Source organism: Nannospalax galili, unplaced genomic scaffold, assembly GCF_000622305.1.
Source record: "Nannospalax galili isolate Female #2095 unplaced genomic scaffold, S.galili_v1.0 scaffold715, whole genome shotgun sequence".
NCBI lineage: Eukaryota > Metazoa > Chordata > Mammalia > Rodentia > Spalacidae > Nannospalax > Nannospalax galili.
The window spans coordinates 44,843-64,336 of NW_008335660.1; the positions used below are offsets into that span (position 1 = coordinate 44,843).

Genomic DNA, 19,494 nt, shown 5'->3' on the forward strand with positions numbered 1-19,494 from the left:
TTGTTTTGGGAGGGTCAGCTTTTCCTCTTCTAGCAGCAATCAGTTGTCAAAAAAAAAAAAAAAAGTCAGAAGCAACTGCTAGGCAGGCGTTCCTCCTTTTCCTCTTAACACCAGGCCACAGTAGCATCAAGCTGAGCAGAGTCAACTGGCAACATGTGATTGTGGGCAGGGGACTAGCATCTGCTAGAGATCAAGACTGACAGTTCCACAAGATAAAGAAACTCAGATGTCATAGGTGCAGATCAGAGTCTGGGGGACACCCATAGAGATTTCCAGATAATTGTGTTCAAGGACAAAGAATTGTAGAAGAGAAACATGGTAAGGTAGGGGAAATGGAGACAGGTTATTAAGAAAGAGAACACCACTCCAAGAGTCCCATGTCCCTTCATAGGCCATTTACATAGCACATACCTATGCCAGTGTTCATTTTGAACTTTTTCTCATATAGTTCAGGTGGGGAAGGGTTTCCAGTCTTTTCTCTATCAATCTTGATGCCTCTCTCCACGTCTGTTACGGCCCTGCCACAGGAGTTCTTGTGGACACCACACAAGGGATATCCTAGGAAGGAATCCTCCCAGCATAGCCAGGGGCAGTGACAGCGTGGCAGCTGAGAAGCATGCTGTAGAACTCAGTGAAGTCATGCCACAGCCTCCTCATTACGTGTAGACTGCCGGATCTGAAGCTACATGAGACTGTGGAAGTGCAGGCTAGGGAGAGGCAGCCAGGACTCTGTGATGAACATATGACCTAGGGAAAAATAAGAGGTAAGTAATAGCATGTATGGGGTTACATCAGTACCTTGAACTAAAGCAGGATAGAGGTATGACCATCAGTAGGTGTAGAACAAAAATTGCTAGCAATTTCTGAAAACCAGCATTCCGGAATGAGGACTGGGAAAGACCAAGGGAAGCCTGTCACCTACCAGTGACTGTGCAGAATCTCGACCCAAAAGGTAATTTCTAACCCTGCTGGGACGCTCACTGCCTTATCTACAAATTTGGTTTTACATATTTGAACTGGAGCTACAAAGTGCAGTTTGCTGCATGGAACATCACAGGGAGGGGAGAACAACTCCTCCCAACACAGAAGAAATGCTTACTGTGCCTATACGATTTTTTCCATTTTACTTTTATTTCACTTTGCTTTTATTTATGGTGTGTGTGTGTGTGTGTGTGTGTGTGTGTGTGTGTGTGTGTGTGTGTGTGTGTGTGTGTTTCACAGAGAGTCTCTTGGTAGTCCCAGCTGTCCTGGATCTCCCTAATGTAGATGAGGTTGGACTTGGTCTCACAGAGATCCACCTGCCTCTGCCTCCAGAGTCATGTCTAATGACTGCTCAGCAACTGCTTTTATTTTTTAAAAAATATCTATTCTTAGCTGGGCGTGGTGGCACATGCCTTTAATCCCAGCACTCAGAAGGCAGAGGCAAGTAGATCTCTGAATTCAAGGCCAGCCTGGTCTGAGTTCCAGGCCAGCTAGGGCTTCAGGGGGACTCTGTCTCAAAAAGACCAAAAAAAGAAAAAAAATCTATTCTTGCATAAATATCTCTTACATAAATACTCACCTATCAAAAGCTTCAACTTGCTGAAATGCCAAAGTTATTGAAAAGGAGATATCTGGACCTGGAAACGCAGGTGAAGGGACTCACTATTCCTTCAAAGCAACCTCTGAGGAAAGTTTTTCTCCATGGTCCCAGCAGAGAAGCTGAGAAGGGTGTGGTCCAAGAGACCTGGGTACATCTTGAGTTCGGTATCAAAGGTACTACCTAAGTGAGTCACGGAGGGATGCTAAGTGGATTTTATCAGTTACTTTTTCTCCTTACAGTGTCAAAATATCTCATGAAAATAACAAAGATTTACTTGACTAGTCTGAGGGTATGGTCCGCCATTGCAAGAAAACAAGGCAGCAGTTGCATAAGACTGCTGGTCACACTGTATGAACAGTCAGAGAGCAGGTCACACCGTATGAACAGTCAGAGAGCTGGTCACACCGTATGAACAGTCAGATAGCCGGTCACACTGTATGAACAGTCAGATAGCCGGTCACACTGTATGAACAGTCAGAGAGCTGGTCACACTGTATGAACAGTCAGGGAGCTGGTCACACTGTATGAACAGCTCACACTGTATGAACAGTCAGAGAGCGGGTCACACTGTATGAACAGTTAGAGAGCCGGTCACACTGTATGAACAGTCAGGGAGCGGGTCACACTGTATGAACAGTCAGGGAGCGGGTCACACTGTATGAACAGCCAGGGAGCGGGTCACACTGTATGAACAGTCAGGGAGCGGGTCACACTGTATGAACAGTCAGAGAGCCGGTCACACTGTATGAACAGTCAGAGAGCCGGTCACACTGTATGAACAGTCAGAGAGCGGGTCACACTGTATGAACAGTCAATGGATGGCAGTGCTCAGCTTGCTTATCCTGGGCGCCAGTGCAGAGAATGACACCACTCATATTTAAGGAGTGACTTCCTACTTCATATAACCAAACGAAAAACTCTCTCACAGAAACACCAGAAGTTTGTTTCCATGGTGATTATAAGTTCCCATCTAGTTGGCAAGATTAAGTCTCACAATGAACATTAGTTTTCAGCATGCTTAGAGAATCTAGAGGTGGGTTGCCCATCTAGGGTACCATTTAATTTATTCTTGTTTGTGTATTGATGGGGTGGCTTTCAAAAATAGATATGCAGTCAAAAATATGGCATTTTGTTTTATTTCATTTTAATTTTTTCACTATGAATGCAAGAGCAGAATTGGGGACAAAATCTAACAAGGACCCCTGGCTAGTCTAGACATTCACCTCAAGCACGTGGAAGGGAAGGTATTGTTTAGATAGACTAAAGACCTTGGAAGAATAGAGGAGGTGAGCTGACATCAGAGTGCCCAGACTGTGTCCTCTCAGTGTTGCTGTGTTCCTTAATTTAAATAAAGGTGAAGAGGACTTCTACTTTCCTGTTACTGAGGGTAATAAAGTTGATACACATTTGAGAGCAGGTACTCAAGCAGCATGGATCAATGTCAGGATGTTCAGCTGTGAACTGAGCCATCCCGCTTCAATTTCTACAACAATATTCATATATGGAGCAACATTAATTACTATTCAAGTGTTATACATTACAGTTGTGATAATTACTGAAGATTAACTAATACAAAAAGGAATGGTGCTAAACATCACAGGAGGTCACTGAGACTGGTCCTGCAAGCACTGTCAGTGTCATGTTCTGGAAGCTTGTTTCACTTTTAGAAATGTTACCCATGATTTCCCCAATGCATGGTAATTCAATGATGTAAAATAAGGAAAATTTCATAGGAAAGAATACAAAAGTTTTCATGTAGTTATACAATGCGTTTTAGCCTAGTATTATCACCAACATCCAAAGGACTACAGGCTGCAGTTCTGTTATGCCTAGGCAGTGGCCCCTCAAAATACCAACTCCACTATGTTAGAATAAAAGAGCAATAGAATTAAAAATTGTAATGTTTATAAAATAAGCCACTTCTTTCATAAGATTATTCTAATTGCCAGGCATTTCTATTGCATAGCCATGTGTCACTGAAAATATCTTCCTTAGTTAATTGTGTGCCAGTATGTAGAAAAGTCTCATTTCAAGAATTCTCTTCAAAGCTGGGTGTGGTGGCACATGCCTGTAGTCCCAGCACTTGGGAGGCAGGGGCAGGTGGATCTCTGTGAGTTCAAAGCCAGCCTGGTCTACATGGTGAGTTCCAGGCCAGCTGGGGGCTACAGGGAAACCCTGTTTCAAAAAAGACCTAAAAAAAAAAAAAAATCAACATGTTCCCAGACAATAATATCCCTCATAGTCTAGCAATCTTTTTAATTTTTATTTTTGTATACTTTTGATTGGCATCTTTCTAAAGAGATTACCTTCTAAAGTGATTAAATTCTCTTGATGACTACCCTGAATCAGTATCAACAGTACACTTACACATCACTGCTGGCAAGATAGGCTGAATGTGATCAGTAGGAACCACAGCTTTATGAGCAAGTCAAGTATGTCACAAGTGAGCATTAGGATATCCACATAAACAACACAGTCTCACAATCAACAAAATGCTTCCTCCTGCCAATACCAACAATCATCATCACATAGAGGAATCCTGCTTTGCTGATGTTGGTGGTATGTGGTATTGAGTGGCAGACCTCTTGCATGTGAGACCAATGCTCTAAAACCAGGTGACATTTCCAGCACTCTGTGCCTTTCACACCGAGATACGACCAAACTAAGTTGCCCAAGCAGGCCTTGAACTGTCAATATTCCTCCTTCAGCATCTGTAGTAGCAATGATTATAGTCCTGCATGACCAAGCCCAACAGGGACCTTTATAGTAGCCAAGGACTGCTTAGTAAAGTACATCACAGCCTGTAGAACATTTCATTAATGGGAAAATTTGAACATTATCCATTAATTTGCATCAACAGGCTTACATTTATAGGAAATATTCTAATGAAATTTTTCTTAGCCCCAGCTGGCCTGGAACTCGCTATGCAGACCAGGCTGGCCTCAATTTCATAGTGATCTGCCTACCTCTGCCTCCTAAGTGCTGGGATTAAAGGCTTGTGCTACCATGCCTGGTTCTAATAAGATTTTTCAAATGAGTTTATTAGTTGTAAAGTTTTAAAAAATCTTTATATTCCAAACTGCTAGAGTTTCAATGCACTTGCATTCTTAAAACATCAATGTCCATTATGAATCATCATGCAACACTGGGTGGATGTGACAGAAAGTATGTGCACATTTTGCTCATTCAAAGGTTTTTCCTACAAAATGAGGGTACTTTTTTTCATATAAAATGGTCCTGAAGATCTTAATGTGTTTCTTTGATAGGACTTTTCTCTAGTGATTTCTTCAATGATCCCAAACAATAACAACACAGAAGGTTTAGTCATTTTTTAAACTTAAATTTAATTTTTTTTAATGTGTGACTGTATGGCCTGCATGTATGTAAGTGCACCTGTGTCATGAAGTGCCCATGGAGGCCAGAAGAAGGTGTCAGATCCCCTGGAACTGGAGTTATGGATGGGACAGTTGTTAGCTACCAAGTGGCTGCTGGGAATTGAACCCACGTCCTCTGCCAGTGGTTAATGCTCTTAACAACTAAGCCATCTCTCCAGCCAATGTTTAATCATTTTTAACATTCACAAAAATTTTATCCCATGAATTTTTTCCACACATTTGAAAGACACAGGAAAATCTGAAAGTTTTCACACTATTTACATTCATGGGGATTTTCTGCACCTGCCACATTTTTTGATGCCTCTGGAAATATACAATTTTGTTCCAGTAGAAGTTATTTCATACAATGATGGAATTTACATTATTATATTCAGAATATTTCTCATATATGAAATCCTCTGTGTAACAGAAGAGACTTATAACTGTAACATGCTTTTTAAGTAAAGAGGGGTAAATGAAGCCGGGCATGGTGGTATACGCCTTTAACCCCAGCACTGGGGAGGCAGAGGCAGGCAGATCTCTGTGAGTTCAAGGCCAGCCTGGTCTACATAGTGAGTTCCCGGTCAGCTGCTGGGGCTACAGGGAGACCCTGTCTCAAAAAGACCATTAAAAGCGGGGGGCTAAATGAAAGACTACAGTGCTTATATTCATAAAGTTTATCCCCAGTATGAGTTACTTTATGTCTTTGAAGGGAATAGAGAGCTCTGAATGCATCACCACATTGTTTACAGGCATAGGGTTTTCCCACTGTGACATCTTTCATGTGTTTCAAATACAGAGGAATAAATGAAAGACCACACTGCTTACAGGCTTAGGGTTTAGCCCCAATATGAGTCATTTTATGTTTGGGAATGGAATTGCTATGCCTAAAGACTTTACCACATTGTTCACATTTATAGGGGTTTCCCCCACTATGAGATTGTTCATGTGTTTTAAGTAAAGAGGGATAAAGGAAAGACTTACTACACTGTTTACATTCATAAGATTTTTCCCTAGTATGAGTTACTTTATGTCTTTGAAGGGAATTGCTACTTCTGAAGTCTTTCCCACACTGTTCACATTTATAGGGTTTTCCCCCAGTATGAGATCTTTCATGAGTTTTAAGAGCATATGGGTAAAGGAAAGACTTACCACATTATTTACATTCATAAGGCTTTTCCCTAATATGCATTATTTTATGTCTGTGAAGGGAATGGCTACTTCTGAAGGCCTCACCACATTGTTTACAGGCATAGGGCTTTCCCCCAGTATGAGATCTTTCATGCATTTTAAGTAAAGAGGGATAAATGAAAGACTTACCACATTGTTCACAGGTATAGTGGTTTTCCCCATTGTGAGTTATTACTTTATGTTTTTGAAGGGAATAGGGACTTCTGAAGGCTTTACCACATTGTTTACAAGCATAAGGTTTTTCCCCAGAATGAGTTCTTTCATACATTTTAAGTATAGAAGGATGAATGAAAGACTTACCACATTGTTTACATTCATAATGCTTTTCTGCAGTATGAGTTATTTTATGTCTTTGAAGGAAGGCATTACCACATTGTTTACAGGCATAGGGTTTTTCCCCAGTATGAGATATTTCATGGGTTTTAAGTAAATAAGGATAAAGGAAACACCATGTTGTTCACATTCGTAAGGTTTTCCCCACTATAAGTTATTTTATGTCCTAAAAGGGTATTGTGACTTCTGAAGGCATCACCGCATTGTTTACAAGAACAGGGTTTTCCCACAGTATGAATTATCTTATTTTTTTAAGGTAACTACCACTTTTGACAGCTTTACGACATTCATTACAGGAATAAGGTTGTTCCATATCATGAGATCTTTCATGGATTTTAAGAAAACTAGGATAAATAAAGCCTTTAGTGCATATCTGACATTTATAAGGTTTCTATCCAGTATGAGATGCTTCATACACTTTAAGCAAACAGGGATAAATGAAAGACTTAATACATAGTTTATATTCATATAGTTTTGTTCCACTATGGATTCTTTCATGCACATGAAGATCACTGAGACCTCTGAAGGCTTTCCTAGATTCTTTACATGCGTAGGGCTCTTCCCCAGTATGAGTTCTTTTATGCATTGAACTGAAGATGGATAAATGATGGACTTATCACATTGTTTATATTTTATATTCCTGACAGGTGTCTACTCTGTGAGTTCTTCCATGTGTACAAAATGGACAAGGACAAACAGAGGGTTTTCCACACTCCTTGTGTTCATAGCATTTTTCTCCACAGTTTTCTGATGTACTTCAAATGAACTCTGAAAAGATAAGGATTTTAGATACGCCTCATATTTGAAATGTCTATATGCATTCTACACATCCATAATTTATAGCATTTCAACATTGTTTACCTTTATACTACATTTTTCTCTTTTTTTTAAAATGTGAAACAAGTGTATTTCCTCCATGTATATAAGTGCATTCATGTTATGCAATGCCTGCAGAGGTCAGAAGAGGATGTCAGATCCCCTGGAACTGGAGTTACGGGTGGTTGTTAGCCACCATGTGGGTGCTGAGAACCAAACCTGGGTCCTCTGCAAAAGCCAGTGTTCTTAACTGCTAAGTCATCTCTCCAGTCCCTTTCCATTGTTCTTATGCCAACATGCTTTTACTTAAGTAGGAGACAGGGTCTCATTACATAGCCCAGGCTGGCCTGGAACTTGGTATTTAGATCAGGCTAGCCTAAAATTCACAAAGATTCCCCCAACCTCTGCCTTCAGAGTCCTGGGAATAAAGGGGTGTACAACCATGCCCAGTCCCAGAAGAGATTTTTGTCATCCTATTAGGATGTTGTTTCTGGGTGATGATTTCTCCACACTGACCACCTTCTGTACTTTCATACAATCTTTCCACCATAAACCTTCTATGAAAACAATGACAAGCACATTAGTTGCTGTGCTGGTTAGTTTTGGTCAACTTGACACAAACTAGAGTCATCTGGAAAGAGGGAAGATCGATTTAGGAATTTCCTCACAGTCTGGCCAGTGGGACATTTTCTTGATTGCTAATTGATGTAGGTGGGCCCAGACCACTGTGGATGTTGCCAACCCTGGGCAGGTGGGCCTAGGATATATAAGAAAACTAGCTGAGGAAGCTGGAGAGATGGCTCAGTGGTTAAGAACACTGACTGTTCTTGCAGAGGACCTGGGTTCGAATCCCAGCACCCACATGACAGCTAACAGCTGTCTGTAACTTCAGTTCCAGGGGATCTGACGACCTCTTCTGTCCTCCACAGGCGTTGCATGACACAGGTGCAATTACATATATGCAGGCAATACATGTACACACATAAAATAAAAATAAATAAATAAAAAGAAAACTGAGCAATCCTGAGGAAGCAAGCCAGTAAGCAGCATCCCTGCAGGGCCTCTGCCTCAGTTCCTACCTCCAGGGTTAGGCCTTGGCTTCTCTCAAGGCCCACTGCAGCTTGTAACTGAGACTAGGCCTTTTCCTGACCAAGTTACCTAATTTAGCCATGATGTTTATCAAAGAAATAGATATCAAACTATAGCAGTCTTTAGTTACTCCTTTTTACTAAACCAAATAAATAGGTGATTCTGTGATATGGCTCCTGCAGAGCTACTGTGAAAAGTACATTTACATGTAGTATTTCATACAACTGTTTCCAAGCGAAATGTTTTCCATACACCAAATCACTTTCCTAAACTCAATGACATGTGATATAAATGATCAAATTTGTCAAATGATGAACGAATTTAAAGTTGTGCTATTTACTTCCTCTGCTCGATCTTCAATTCATAACACACTAAGACTTCCTCATGGTGATCTACTTCCACTGTGCATGCAAATTACCTTAGAGCTCTCCGAGGAGTCTTGCATTGGTTTTCAATGTTTCGGTCTCCCCACTTGTTTCCTAAAATATAGGCCCAGAAAAATTACTATAAGTTACAAGAATTTACATAAAACATATTTTCTAGCTTCAGTCAGTGTACAGTGTGGGAATCTTTACTTCTTTTTATAACAAATTCTACCCAGCCCTCTGGAACCATTAGTCAAGATAGTCTTCCTTCAGTGGCTTTTGGTCATGGAATTTTATTACAGCAACAGAAAAGCAACTGATACACTGGTCATAAGATGGCCTATCACCTACAGTACAGACAACACTGACATCAGAAGTCATGAGGCAGACTGTCCTTAGAAATTTTTGCTCATAAAATTTAAGCTTTCCTGGCATGAGGGAATGTAAGATTCTGGGACAGACTCCAATAATATAAATGAGAAGAGTAATGTACTCTGCTACGTGACTTTTGGAAGCATTATGGCATTGTCTGAACAACTATGATCTTTCTGAAAGTCTTGGTCTCTTTGCTTCAATCACAGAGACATCTAGAACATCAGCCCTCCCAAGCACTGTAGACAATAAGTCTAATTACCTTTGCTGACAGACACTATTTCACATAAGTCAAAACTTATTAAATGGAGCCAGGCATGGTGGCACACACCTTTAATCTCAGCACTACATAGCGAGTTCCAGGTCAGCTAGGGCTACAGGGAGACTGTCTCAAAAACACCAAAAAGAAAAAAAAAAAAACAAAAACCAAACCAAAGCAAAACAAAACAAAAACCCAACTTATTAAATGAGGTTTGAGCACACCCTGTGTGATCACAACCAGAAGTATTTAGAAGCCTCAATGCAGATGAAGCCAGGCCATTTTCTTTTTTTTTTTTTTTTTTTTTTTTTTTTTTTTTTTCTTTTTGAGACGGGTTCCCTGTAGCCCCAGCTGACCTTGAACTATGTAGACCAGGCTGGCTTTGAACTCACAGAGATCTGTGGGACTACAGGCGTGCCCCACCACACCCGACTCATTTTCATTAAAAAAAAATATATATTATTGCCAGGCGTGGTGGCAAAAAAATATATTATTGCCAGGCGTGGGGTTTACGCTCCACGGCAGAGCCTGTTAGGGATCCACGCTACAGAAGCACATCCCTATTCCAGTCCTTTCCCAAGCAGGACCTGGGGGCGCACGCCGAAAGTGACGTATGTAACCGACACTGGCGACTCATTTTCATTAAAAAAAAATATATATTATTGCCAGGCGTGGTGGCAAAAAAATATATTATTGCCAGGCGTGGGGTTTACGCTCCACGGCAGAGCCTGTTAGGGATCCACGCTACAGAAGCACATCCCTATTCCAGTCCTTTCCCAAGCAGGACCTGGGGGCGCACGCCGAAAGTGACGTATGTAACCGACACTGGCGGCAGCGCGGGGCCCGGGGGCAGAGCCGCCCCCTTATGCCACAGAGGCAGGGCTCCAGGCCATTTCAGGACAGGACAGCCTTGCCCAGCCACCGCCCTCATCCCGAGCTCTCTGGGAGGACCCAGCACAGCCCGCTCCGGCGGCTCCAGCGGCCGCAGCTCGGGTCTGGACACAGCCGGCCCACGCTCACCACGGCCGGCTGGCGGCGCTGTCAAGGCTCCAGGCAGTGAAGCCGGCACTGAACAGAAGGTACCAGGCGGGGTCTCCATCAGAAACTGTAGCGGCCAAGCGGGAAATGCCGCCCCCTTACTAGGTGCTATTCCTGATTGGACAGTCCGCCCGGAGCCCCTGATTGGGAAGGGAGGTCGGGTGTCAGGACCCGCGTCCTTAGGAACTGAATATAGCTGAAATGATTTGTTTAGCACTACCAGGCCTGGAGATTTGCATTTGTGAAACTTGTTTTTGGCTCCAACTCAGTAGGTTCCTGTTCTGGTTCCACTCAGTAGGCATCGCCCGTTTTTCCTCTAGAGCAGAGTCCCTAGTGTGCAACCATGACACACAAGGTCTAAAGGAGTGATCCCCTCACCCTCCCGCTTGGAAGCATACCCAGCCCACACCAAGTCTAAATCGATTAGGTGATGATGTCCAGGAATCAGGAATTTTAGTAAGACACACCAATGATTGCTCACATCTTGTCTCTCAGCCTTCACAATTTCACCAAAAATATTAATAATAATAAATAAGAATAATAACACCAAGCTCTGAGTCACGGCTCAAGCAGTAATTAAAGCATTAAGGAAGTACAGGAGGAAGACCAGGAGTTCAAGACCATTCTGGGCTACATGAAACTTCCACCTTTACAACAGCAAACGACTCTAAAATGTGTCGAAAGAACACAAAGATTATTACTGTATGGGAAAAGTGAAGCTTAGAAAGAAATAAAGAAAAGACATATACATCAAATAGGTGTTTGGAGAAAAAAGGACACTGATACCAAATGTTGGGTTTTGAAATGATTAACATAATTGGACCAGCCTTAGCTACACTGAATTTTAAAAAGAAAAGGGATTCAAATAGCTAATTTCAGAAATGAAAGTAGAGTTGTTGTGGTGCTCCAGCACTGTAATTCCAGCTCTGGGAAGGCTGAGGCACAGGGTCCCAAGGTCAAGTTCTAGCAGGACTACAGGTCAACCTGGAGACTGAAATAAAAACATTAAAAATGGCTCAGTGGTAGAATGCTTGCCTAACATGAGAGAGGCCCAGGGTTCAGATGCAAGGACCCCATACCCCCCAAATGAATATAGATATTATTACCAATATCACAGAAAGAGAATGAATTAGAAGAATGGCATATTGGATAACCTACATGAATGAAAAAGAATTATAGAAATATATTACTGTTATTTTTCAGTGTATACAAATTATGTACAAACATTTGTAAACAATGGCACTAAGCTGAGTTTCTTAGTTTTGTGCTTGGATTTTTTTTTTGTTGTTGTTGTTATCATGTGTGGATTGTTCCCACTTTTTTTCTTTTTCTGCTGGAGATGGCAACTAGAGCCTGCACATACTTCACAAGGGTTTCACCTGAGCTACACGCCTGCCTTGCTAGACATTGATTTAAGAAGCCAAATTTCACAAACTGGGGCTGGGGATACAGCTCAGTTGGTAGCGGGCTTGCCTCTGTTTCATGAGGCTCTGAGTTCAATCTCCAACATCACATAAACTGGGTTTGGTGGAACATGCCTATAATCCCAGCACTGTCTCAAAAAGGAAAAAAAAAAAAAAGAAAAGAAAGAACATAGTACTGTAAACTTGTCCAAAACCTGTGGTTGGGAGGTCACAGGCACTAGGGGAAACATGTTCTCCAACTGCTTTCTAAGTATTTATGTTTATCACATGGATTAGTGTTGTTCTCAGCCTTGATCAAAGATACTTCAGTTTTCAGTGGCTGGTGGTGAATGTAGAGACTCAAACTAGTCAGAATGCTGAGAATAAGTGATGACCCTAAATGGGACATCTATGTCACCCACACCCTCCAAAGCTCAGGGAACATCACAGAAGAGGGGGCAGAAAGAATGCAAGAGCAGGAGGATGGGGAGGAGGCTGTGAAATGCTGTCTTCTGGACATGGCATGGTCACTGCACTCATGAACTTGAGTAGCTATGGCTACCTGCACTAGATCAAGCCAGTCAACAGTCCATCATGGCTTGGGGAGCTGCACAAGAGGCTCCACCCTTCCCTAAGGAGCTATTGGCAATTAATGGTGGGTGGGAGGGGGGTATCTACGTGTAGCCACTAAGAAAATACACATGTTCCAGTAAATAAGCCCCGACCAATACTCATGCAAACAACCCTGATTAAGCTCTGTGGGCCATGGACCAGTGAGATGGCTCACCAGGTAAACGGGCTTTCCCCAAGCCTTAGTGGCTCTAGGTTAATGACACCCCTCCCTGAACCATCATTTAATTTTCCAGGATTCACATGATGGAAGAAGAGAACTGACTCCCACAAGTTGTCCTCTGACTTCCACATGTGCTCTATGTCACATGCACACACAAAATAAAGAAATAATATGTAATATAAAACAGGTGCTGCTGGAGAGCTCCTAAGGAGAGGTACAATTGTACCTCTCACCAATCATCAATGAAGCTTTTTTGCAACAGATGGAGACTATGAGGAAGTTCCCCAACTGGTCAAAAGTAAAGAATAAATGTCTGAGAGATGCCCAGCCCCAAGTGACACAGCTACAATGCACCCTCTAAACCTCAGGCTCAGGAAATATAGTGAGTGGAATGAGAGGCAGAAAGAATATTAATGTCTCTCTCAACACTTACCAGAGAAGCTTTCTCACAGGGCAGATGGTGATTAACCCAGATAGTCACACAACTGGCCAAAATCCAGTGAATAACAGATTGCAGATTGCTTAGCCCTGAATAGGACACCAATCTCAAACCTCTGCCAATGAAGGCTCAGGGATCATTGTGGAAGAGGGAGTTGAAAGATTTTAAGAGCTAGAGGAGACAGATGACCACAAGGAAACAGTTTTCCGGACAGGTGAGAAATTTACTCATTTGAACTCACAGCAATGGTCACAGCATGCACAAGTCCCATGTAAATGCAAGCTTGACAAAATCCCAGCACAGAAGTGGAGAAATGGGGAAGAAGCCCCAACCCCACCCGAGGAACCCCCAAAAAGCTACTGGGAGAGGAAGAGTCTGTTTTCTTTAAGGGTGTGACTCTTAGTAGGTTAACCAGGATCCAGTGGATGGACCCACGCTGAAGGGCATTTGGGGACATAAATTTGACTGGATTGGCCTATTAATATATATGACACAGTACAGGAAATAGGGTGGGGGCACAATAAGAAGGTTGCAGATAGGGGAGGGAGTCTAATATAGTATGAAATTTCCAAGAATTCAATAAAACCTTTAATTTTTTTTAAGTTTTATGTGTGTGAGTGTTGTGCCTACATGTATGTAAATGTACCCCTGTTGTGCAATGCCTTCAAAGGACAGAAGGGGGATGCTTGTTAACCAACCATATGGGCACTGGGATTTGAACCCAGGTCCTCGTCAAGAACAGCCAGTGTTCTTAACCACTGAGTTATCTCTCCAGGCCCCAATATTTTTAAAAAGAATTAAATGTGGCCTCTCAGTGAAAAAAATAAAATAAGTAAATTCAGTAGATCACACACAAAAGGACAGGAAAGGAGGGGGGCTTGGAAGGACTTGGGAAGAAAGGGTTTGGCAGGATGGGGAGGGATGAAAGAGGGAACTAGAGGATGAAAATGAACAAAATATATGTATGTGAAATTATCAAAGAATATAAAAATTACAAAAGCACAGCACAATGGCAGGTAGTTTTAATCCTGGCACTAGGGAAGCAGAGGCAGGCAGCTCTCTGGGAGTTCCAGGACTGACAGGGCTATAAGACAAGACCCTGTTGTGTCTCAAACAAAATCTTTTTTTTTTCTTTTTTGGTCTTTTTGAGACAGGGTCTCCCTGTAGCCCCAGCTGTCCTGGAACTCACTATGTAGACCAGGCTGGCCTTGAACTCACAGTGATCCGCCTGCCTCTGCCTTCCAAGTGCTGGGATTAAAGGCCTACGCCACCATGCCCAGCAACAATATATTTTTTAAAGGAAATATAAAATAAAAATTAATAAACTTTTTAAAACTATGGTAGGGTTAGGGTTCCTCTGAAACACAACTAGAAGAATTGAATAGCAGGTAAACTCTAGCTCTAGCACAGGGATGGCAGCTCACAACCAACTACATTACTTTGATTAAAAGCACTGTGTTGCTTTGACAATCTCAAGCTAGAGACTGATCTGTCCACATTAGTACTTCCTTGATTTTGTTGTTGTTTTGAGTGTTTTGTTTTGTTTTGTGAGACAGTATCTCCCTGTAGCCAAAGGTGGGCTAGAACTTGATATGTAGACCAGGCTGGCTTCTATCTTACAGAGATCCATCTGCCTTTACTGGGATTAAAGGCATGCTCCAGCACCCCTGGCAATAACTTGATTTTTTTTTTTTTTTTGGTCTTTTTGAGACAGGGTTTCCCTGTAGCCCCAGCTGACCTGGAACTCGCTATGTAGACCAGGCTGGCCTCAAACTCACAGAGATCTGCCTGCCTCTGCCTCCCAAGTGCTGGGATTAAAGGCGTGATTTTTAATGATCAACTGACACCATGTGTCCTAGTTTGTTTCTTCATTGCTGTGACAAAATATTCTGACCACTACCAACTTGGGGAGGAAAGGATTTAGCTTACATCTCCCAGGTCACAGTTCATCAGGGAGACCAAGGTAGAAACTTAGGGCAGGAACCTGGAGGCAGGAGCTGGAGCACACACCATGGAGGATCACTGCTTACTGGCTTGCTCCCCTGGCCCCTGCTCAGCCTGCTTTCTTATGCAACACAGGCCTACCTGCCCAAGGGTGGCACCACCCACAGTGGGCTTAGCCCTCCCACATCACTCAACAATCAAGAAGGTGCCCCAGGCACATAGCCACAGGCTAGTCCAATGAAGGCAATTCCCCAATTGACGCTCTCTCAACCCAGGTGTGTCAAGTTGACACTAAAGCTACCCAGCACAACTGACCCCTTGTCAACTTGACATACAAACACATCACTATTAAACCACAACCTTTCCAATTCTTGTCCCCAAGATATGATGTTAATATTAATATCACAACATAAGATGGTATAACCTTAAAAACCCCACAGTCCTTAAAAAAAATCCAAACACTTAAAAGTCCATAGTCGCTTTTAATAGTCTCTTAACTGTGGGTGGGCTTATGTAAAATCCAAAACAAGTACTCTTATTTCAAAGGGAAGAATTGGGCACACCTAAGCAAAACCAAAGTCCAGCAAAGTAGCTCAAGGCTGGACATCTGGGATTCACTCACAATCTTCTGGGCTCTAAAGGGTTCTGGCAGCTCCACCTCTCTGACTCTGCCATCCACAGCACACAGCTTGTCTTGCAGACCTAGGCTGGCTCCATTCCACACCTGTCGCTGCCCTTGGTGGTCATTCCATGGTCCTGGCATCTCCAAAAAGCTGGGGTCTCCACTGAAACTGAGGCCACACCTTCACCAATGTCCTCTTCTTGCCTCTTGGGGTGCAAAGCCTCAAATTCTCTCCATGACCCCTTCAATCCTGGAATCTTCACTGCAACTGAAGCTGCACTTTCATCTATGGCCTTTCCTGGCCCCTCGGAGTGCCAAGCCTCAGCTTCTCCCTGTGACCCCTTCACACTTTCAACACCAGAACCATGCAGGAGACTCTTACACATTACCAAGTGCTGCTTCCATCTAGAGATGGAGGCTCAGATCCCCTCTGTGTGCTGACCCTCAGGAAATACCTTCCAGATGACTTTACCACAGTGATGCTGGTTTCTTGTTACAGGTGGTTTTTCAGCCCCAGCTAACCAGCATTAATTGTCCCTGTAAAGCAAAGGTTTTACTTCAGGTTCTGGTCTCTTCTTAATCACAACTGATTCTTCAGCTCCAGCCAACCAGAACCCCCAAATTCTCAATTCAAAATATCACACAAACAGCCCTGATAGTCTCTGCTTCCCTTTGAAGCTTCATAAGCCAGGCCTCCATTGTTCACAAGTCTTTCAGCATAACTGTTCAAGCTCCAGGACAACAAACTTTAAGCACTCACTGGCTTTTCCGGTCCAAAGTTCCAAACACTTCCACAATCCTCCTTAAAATACCAAGATCAGCTCTGTCACAGCAATACCCCACTCCTGGTACCAATTACTATATAATATTCACTTTTCTGTTGCTGTGATAAAAACACTGACCCAAGCGATTTATAGAAGGAAGAGTTTATTTGCACTTACGGTTCCAGGGGAATTACAGTCTGTCATGGCAGGGAGGCATGGTGGCTGGAGGTAGCTGGAGCAGAAACAGCAGAAGCTAATCTCTCACATCATCACACAGGAACAGGAAGCAAAAGAGCAACTGGAGATCCGGCAAGGCTTAAGAACTCTCTAAGCCCACCCCCCAGTGATGTACTTCCTCCAGGATAGCCACACCTTCTAAAACCTCCCAAAACAGTGCCATCATCTGGGGACAAAATGTCCAAATACTTGGAGCCTGTGGAAGACATTTTCATTCAAACCATCACAGTTCACCCCCTGGCCTCCATAGACTCATGACCACATAAAATGCAAAATGCATTTAGCCCAACTTTAAAAGTCCCCATAGTCATTATCAATCTCACTACTATTCAAAAAGTCCACTGTCCAAAGTCTCTTCTGAGACTCAGTGAAATATCTTAACTGTAAGCCCCTGTAAAATCAAAAGACAAATTACATACTCCCAACATACAGTGGAACTGAATACACATTACCATTGCAAAAGGGAGGAATAGAAGCATAGTAAGGAAATACCAGACCAAAACAAGACCAAAAACCAGCAGGGCAAACACCAAAACCAGTAGCTCCATGTCCAACTTCTGGGACTTTACTTCCAAAGGGCTTAGATAGCTCAGCTGCTCTAGCTTTGCTGTGTGCAAAACACATCTCTCTCTTGTACTGGTACCACTCCCTGTATGCAGGACTTCTTGGCAAATACCTCAAAGCTCTGGCATCACAAACTTCTTGGGGTCTCCATTGCCAACCAGGCTTCACCTTCACAGCTTCACACAATGGCCTATCAGGGCCTTCTCTAGGCAGGGGCACCCTGTTTCACGCTGCCTGGCCTCAGCAGCTCTCTGAAACCATGGAGGAAGAACTGATGACCCCTTTCAGTGGCCCCAGCAGCATTTTCCTTTCACAAGTTGGAGGCTTAACTGGGTGTGGTCTTGCCCTGGAGGCACTCTCTCCATTGTTTAAGTTTGAATCTCTAGGCCCCTAGAGATTAATCACTTTAATCTCCTTATCAATGGGATCCTCTCCATCACATGCCAGGGCTCCAACATTAGTCTTCCTAGTGCTCTTTTTCAATCCAAACTGCATTTCTTTCTGCCCCATTTTCTCTCTTTCACTGTAGATCTGCATAATAGTCACCATTAATAGCCACCACCATTTCTACATTAGGCTGTCTTGAAATTTCTTCTGCCAGAGAAATAAGTCCATTGCTTTTCAACTTAGCCTCAGGCAAGATTTTAGGTCGAGGGTAGACTCCAGCCAGGCTCTTTGCCAAAATACCCCAAGTGCTGCTTAAATTCTTATTTCCCTCTGGAACTACATTGTTCTCAGCACTACTTTCTTCCAGGTCCCTACTAGAATGGCCTGTTAAGCTCTTCTTACAGCAATCAACTGCTTTTCTAGCCCAATCTTCCAAAGTCTTGCACATTTCTTCAAAACTCCACATGGTCAGGTTCTTCACAGCCAACACCCCGCTCCTGGTACCAATTTCTGCCCTAGTTTGCTTCTTCATTGTTGTGACAAAATACTCTGACCAATACCAACTTGGAGAGGAAAGGGTTTATTTAGCTTACATCTCCTAGGTTACAGTTCATCAGGGAGCCCAAGGTAGGAACTTAGGGCAGGAACCTGGAGGCAGGAGCTGGACCACAGGCCATGGAGGATTTCTGCTTACTGGCTTGCTCTCCTGGTCCCTGCTCAGCCTGCTTTCTTATGCAACACAGGCCCACCTGCACAGGGGTGGTGTCACCCACAGTGGGCTGGGCCCTCCCACATCACTCAATAATCAAGAAGATGCACCATGGACATGGCCACAGGCCAATCCAATGAAGAAAATTCCCCAATTGAGGCTCCCTCAACCCAGGTGTGTCAAGTTGACACTAAAGCTATCCAGTACACCATGGTTCTCATGTACCTCATAGTAGAAAATGGCCTGGCTATTTGGGGTACTAATCTTAAGATTAAGCATAACATTGTGCTGTATGTTTTATTGTTCATGTGGTTTGATGTCCTGATTAATGATATTCTCTGTTCCAGATTCCAACCAAATTGATAACAGGAGACAGAAACTAGACAGGGAGTTCTAGGGACAGGAACCTCAAAAATGAGCAGTTCTGGATGGGCATGGAAATGTATGCCGTTAGCACTTTAGCACTCAGGAGACAGAGGTAGGTGGATCTCTGTGAGACCAAGGCCAGGCTGTCTACATAGTGGGCTCCCAGTCAGCTAGGGCTCCAAAGAGACTCTATTTCAAAGAGAACACAACACAACACAGCAGTTCTGATTCTTGTGCTTGGCCAGAAACCACAAATGCCCTTCGTTCTGTCCTAGCCAGAGGCCAGAAAGCCCAGCAGTGTTAGGGGCTCTTGTTCCTGCCCTGGTTTCCTATTCTTTCTTCTACACAACCTAATGAGCAACCACTGCCTGGAAGCTACACACCAGGACAGACCAAAACTGAGGTGCAGGAACACCTGTGGGTGGGCTAGCTCTGTGACCAGCTTACCTCCCAGGCCTCAACCTAGAAAAACTCTTCTAGCTCATAGACGGGGACTCTCTGGCTTCCTTTGCAGGAGCTCTGCTTCCTTGCTTTCTCTTCAGTTCCCTCTTCACCTATAATAAAAATCCTTTTTAAAGACTCAGCCTCACTGTGGTCTGTGTAATTCATTCTTCTGATATTATCAGCAGTGCCTTCAATTGAGATCCAATCGGTACAGTCCTAGGCATAATTATGAAGCAAAATCACTTGCCAGTGGCTCAGTGGAGACACTGACTTACTGCCACTCTTGTGTGACTGTAAGCATTTGGCACCCTAAGTCCTGAGTAAACATTACCCATGGCTAGAAAGTCTCCCCCACACTGGAGAGCACTGCTTTTATCCTGTTTCAAAATGATGATCATTCAAT

At 43.2% G+C, this 19,494-nt stretch overlaps 1 protein-coding gene and 1 long non-coding RNA gene across 2 annotated transcripts; both read right to left on the minus strand.

The window, feature by feature from the left end:
- Positions 1 to 5,788: 5,788 nt before the first annotated feature.
- Positions 5,789 to 6,565, minus strand: LOC115069915 (zinc finger protein 69-like; the record flags this gene model as incomplete). The annotated part of the gene is given in 1 exon segment (XM_029562233.1): positions 5,789 to 6,565. A coding segment is annotated over 1 exon segment (777 nt), but the record flags the coding sequence as incomplete, so codon positions are not given.
- Positions 6,566 to 7,103: 538 nt separating this feature from the next.
- Positions 7,104 to 10,478, minus strand: LOC115069916. The gene is made up of 3 exons (XR_003849160.1): positions 10,402 to 10,478; positions 8,804 to 8,864; positions 7,104 to 7,248 (listed from the first exon to the last, which is right to left on the minus strand). It is a non-coding gene; the product is annotated as an uncharacterized LOC115069916 (long non-coding RNA).
- Between the last annotated feature and the right edge of the window lie 9,016 nt (positions 10,479 to 19,494).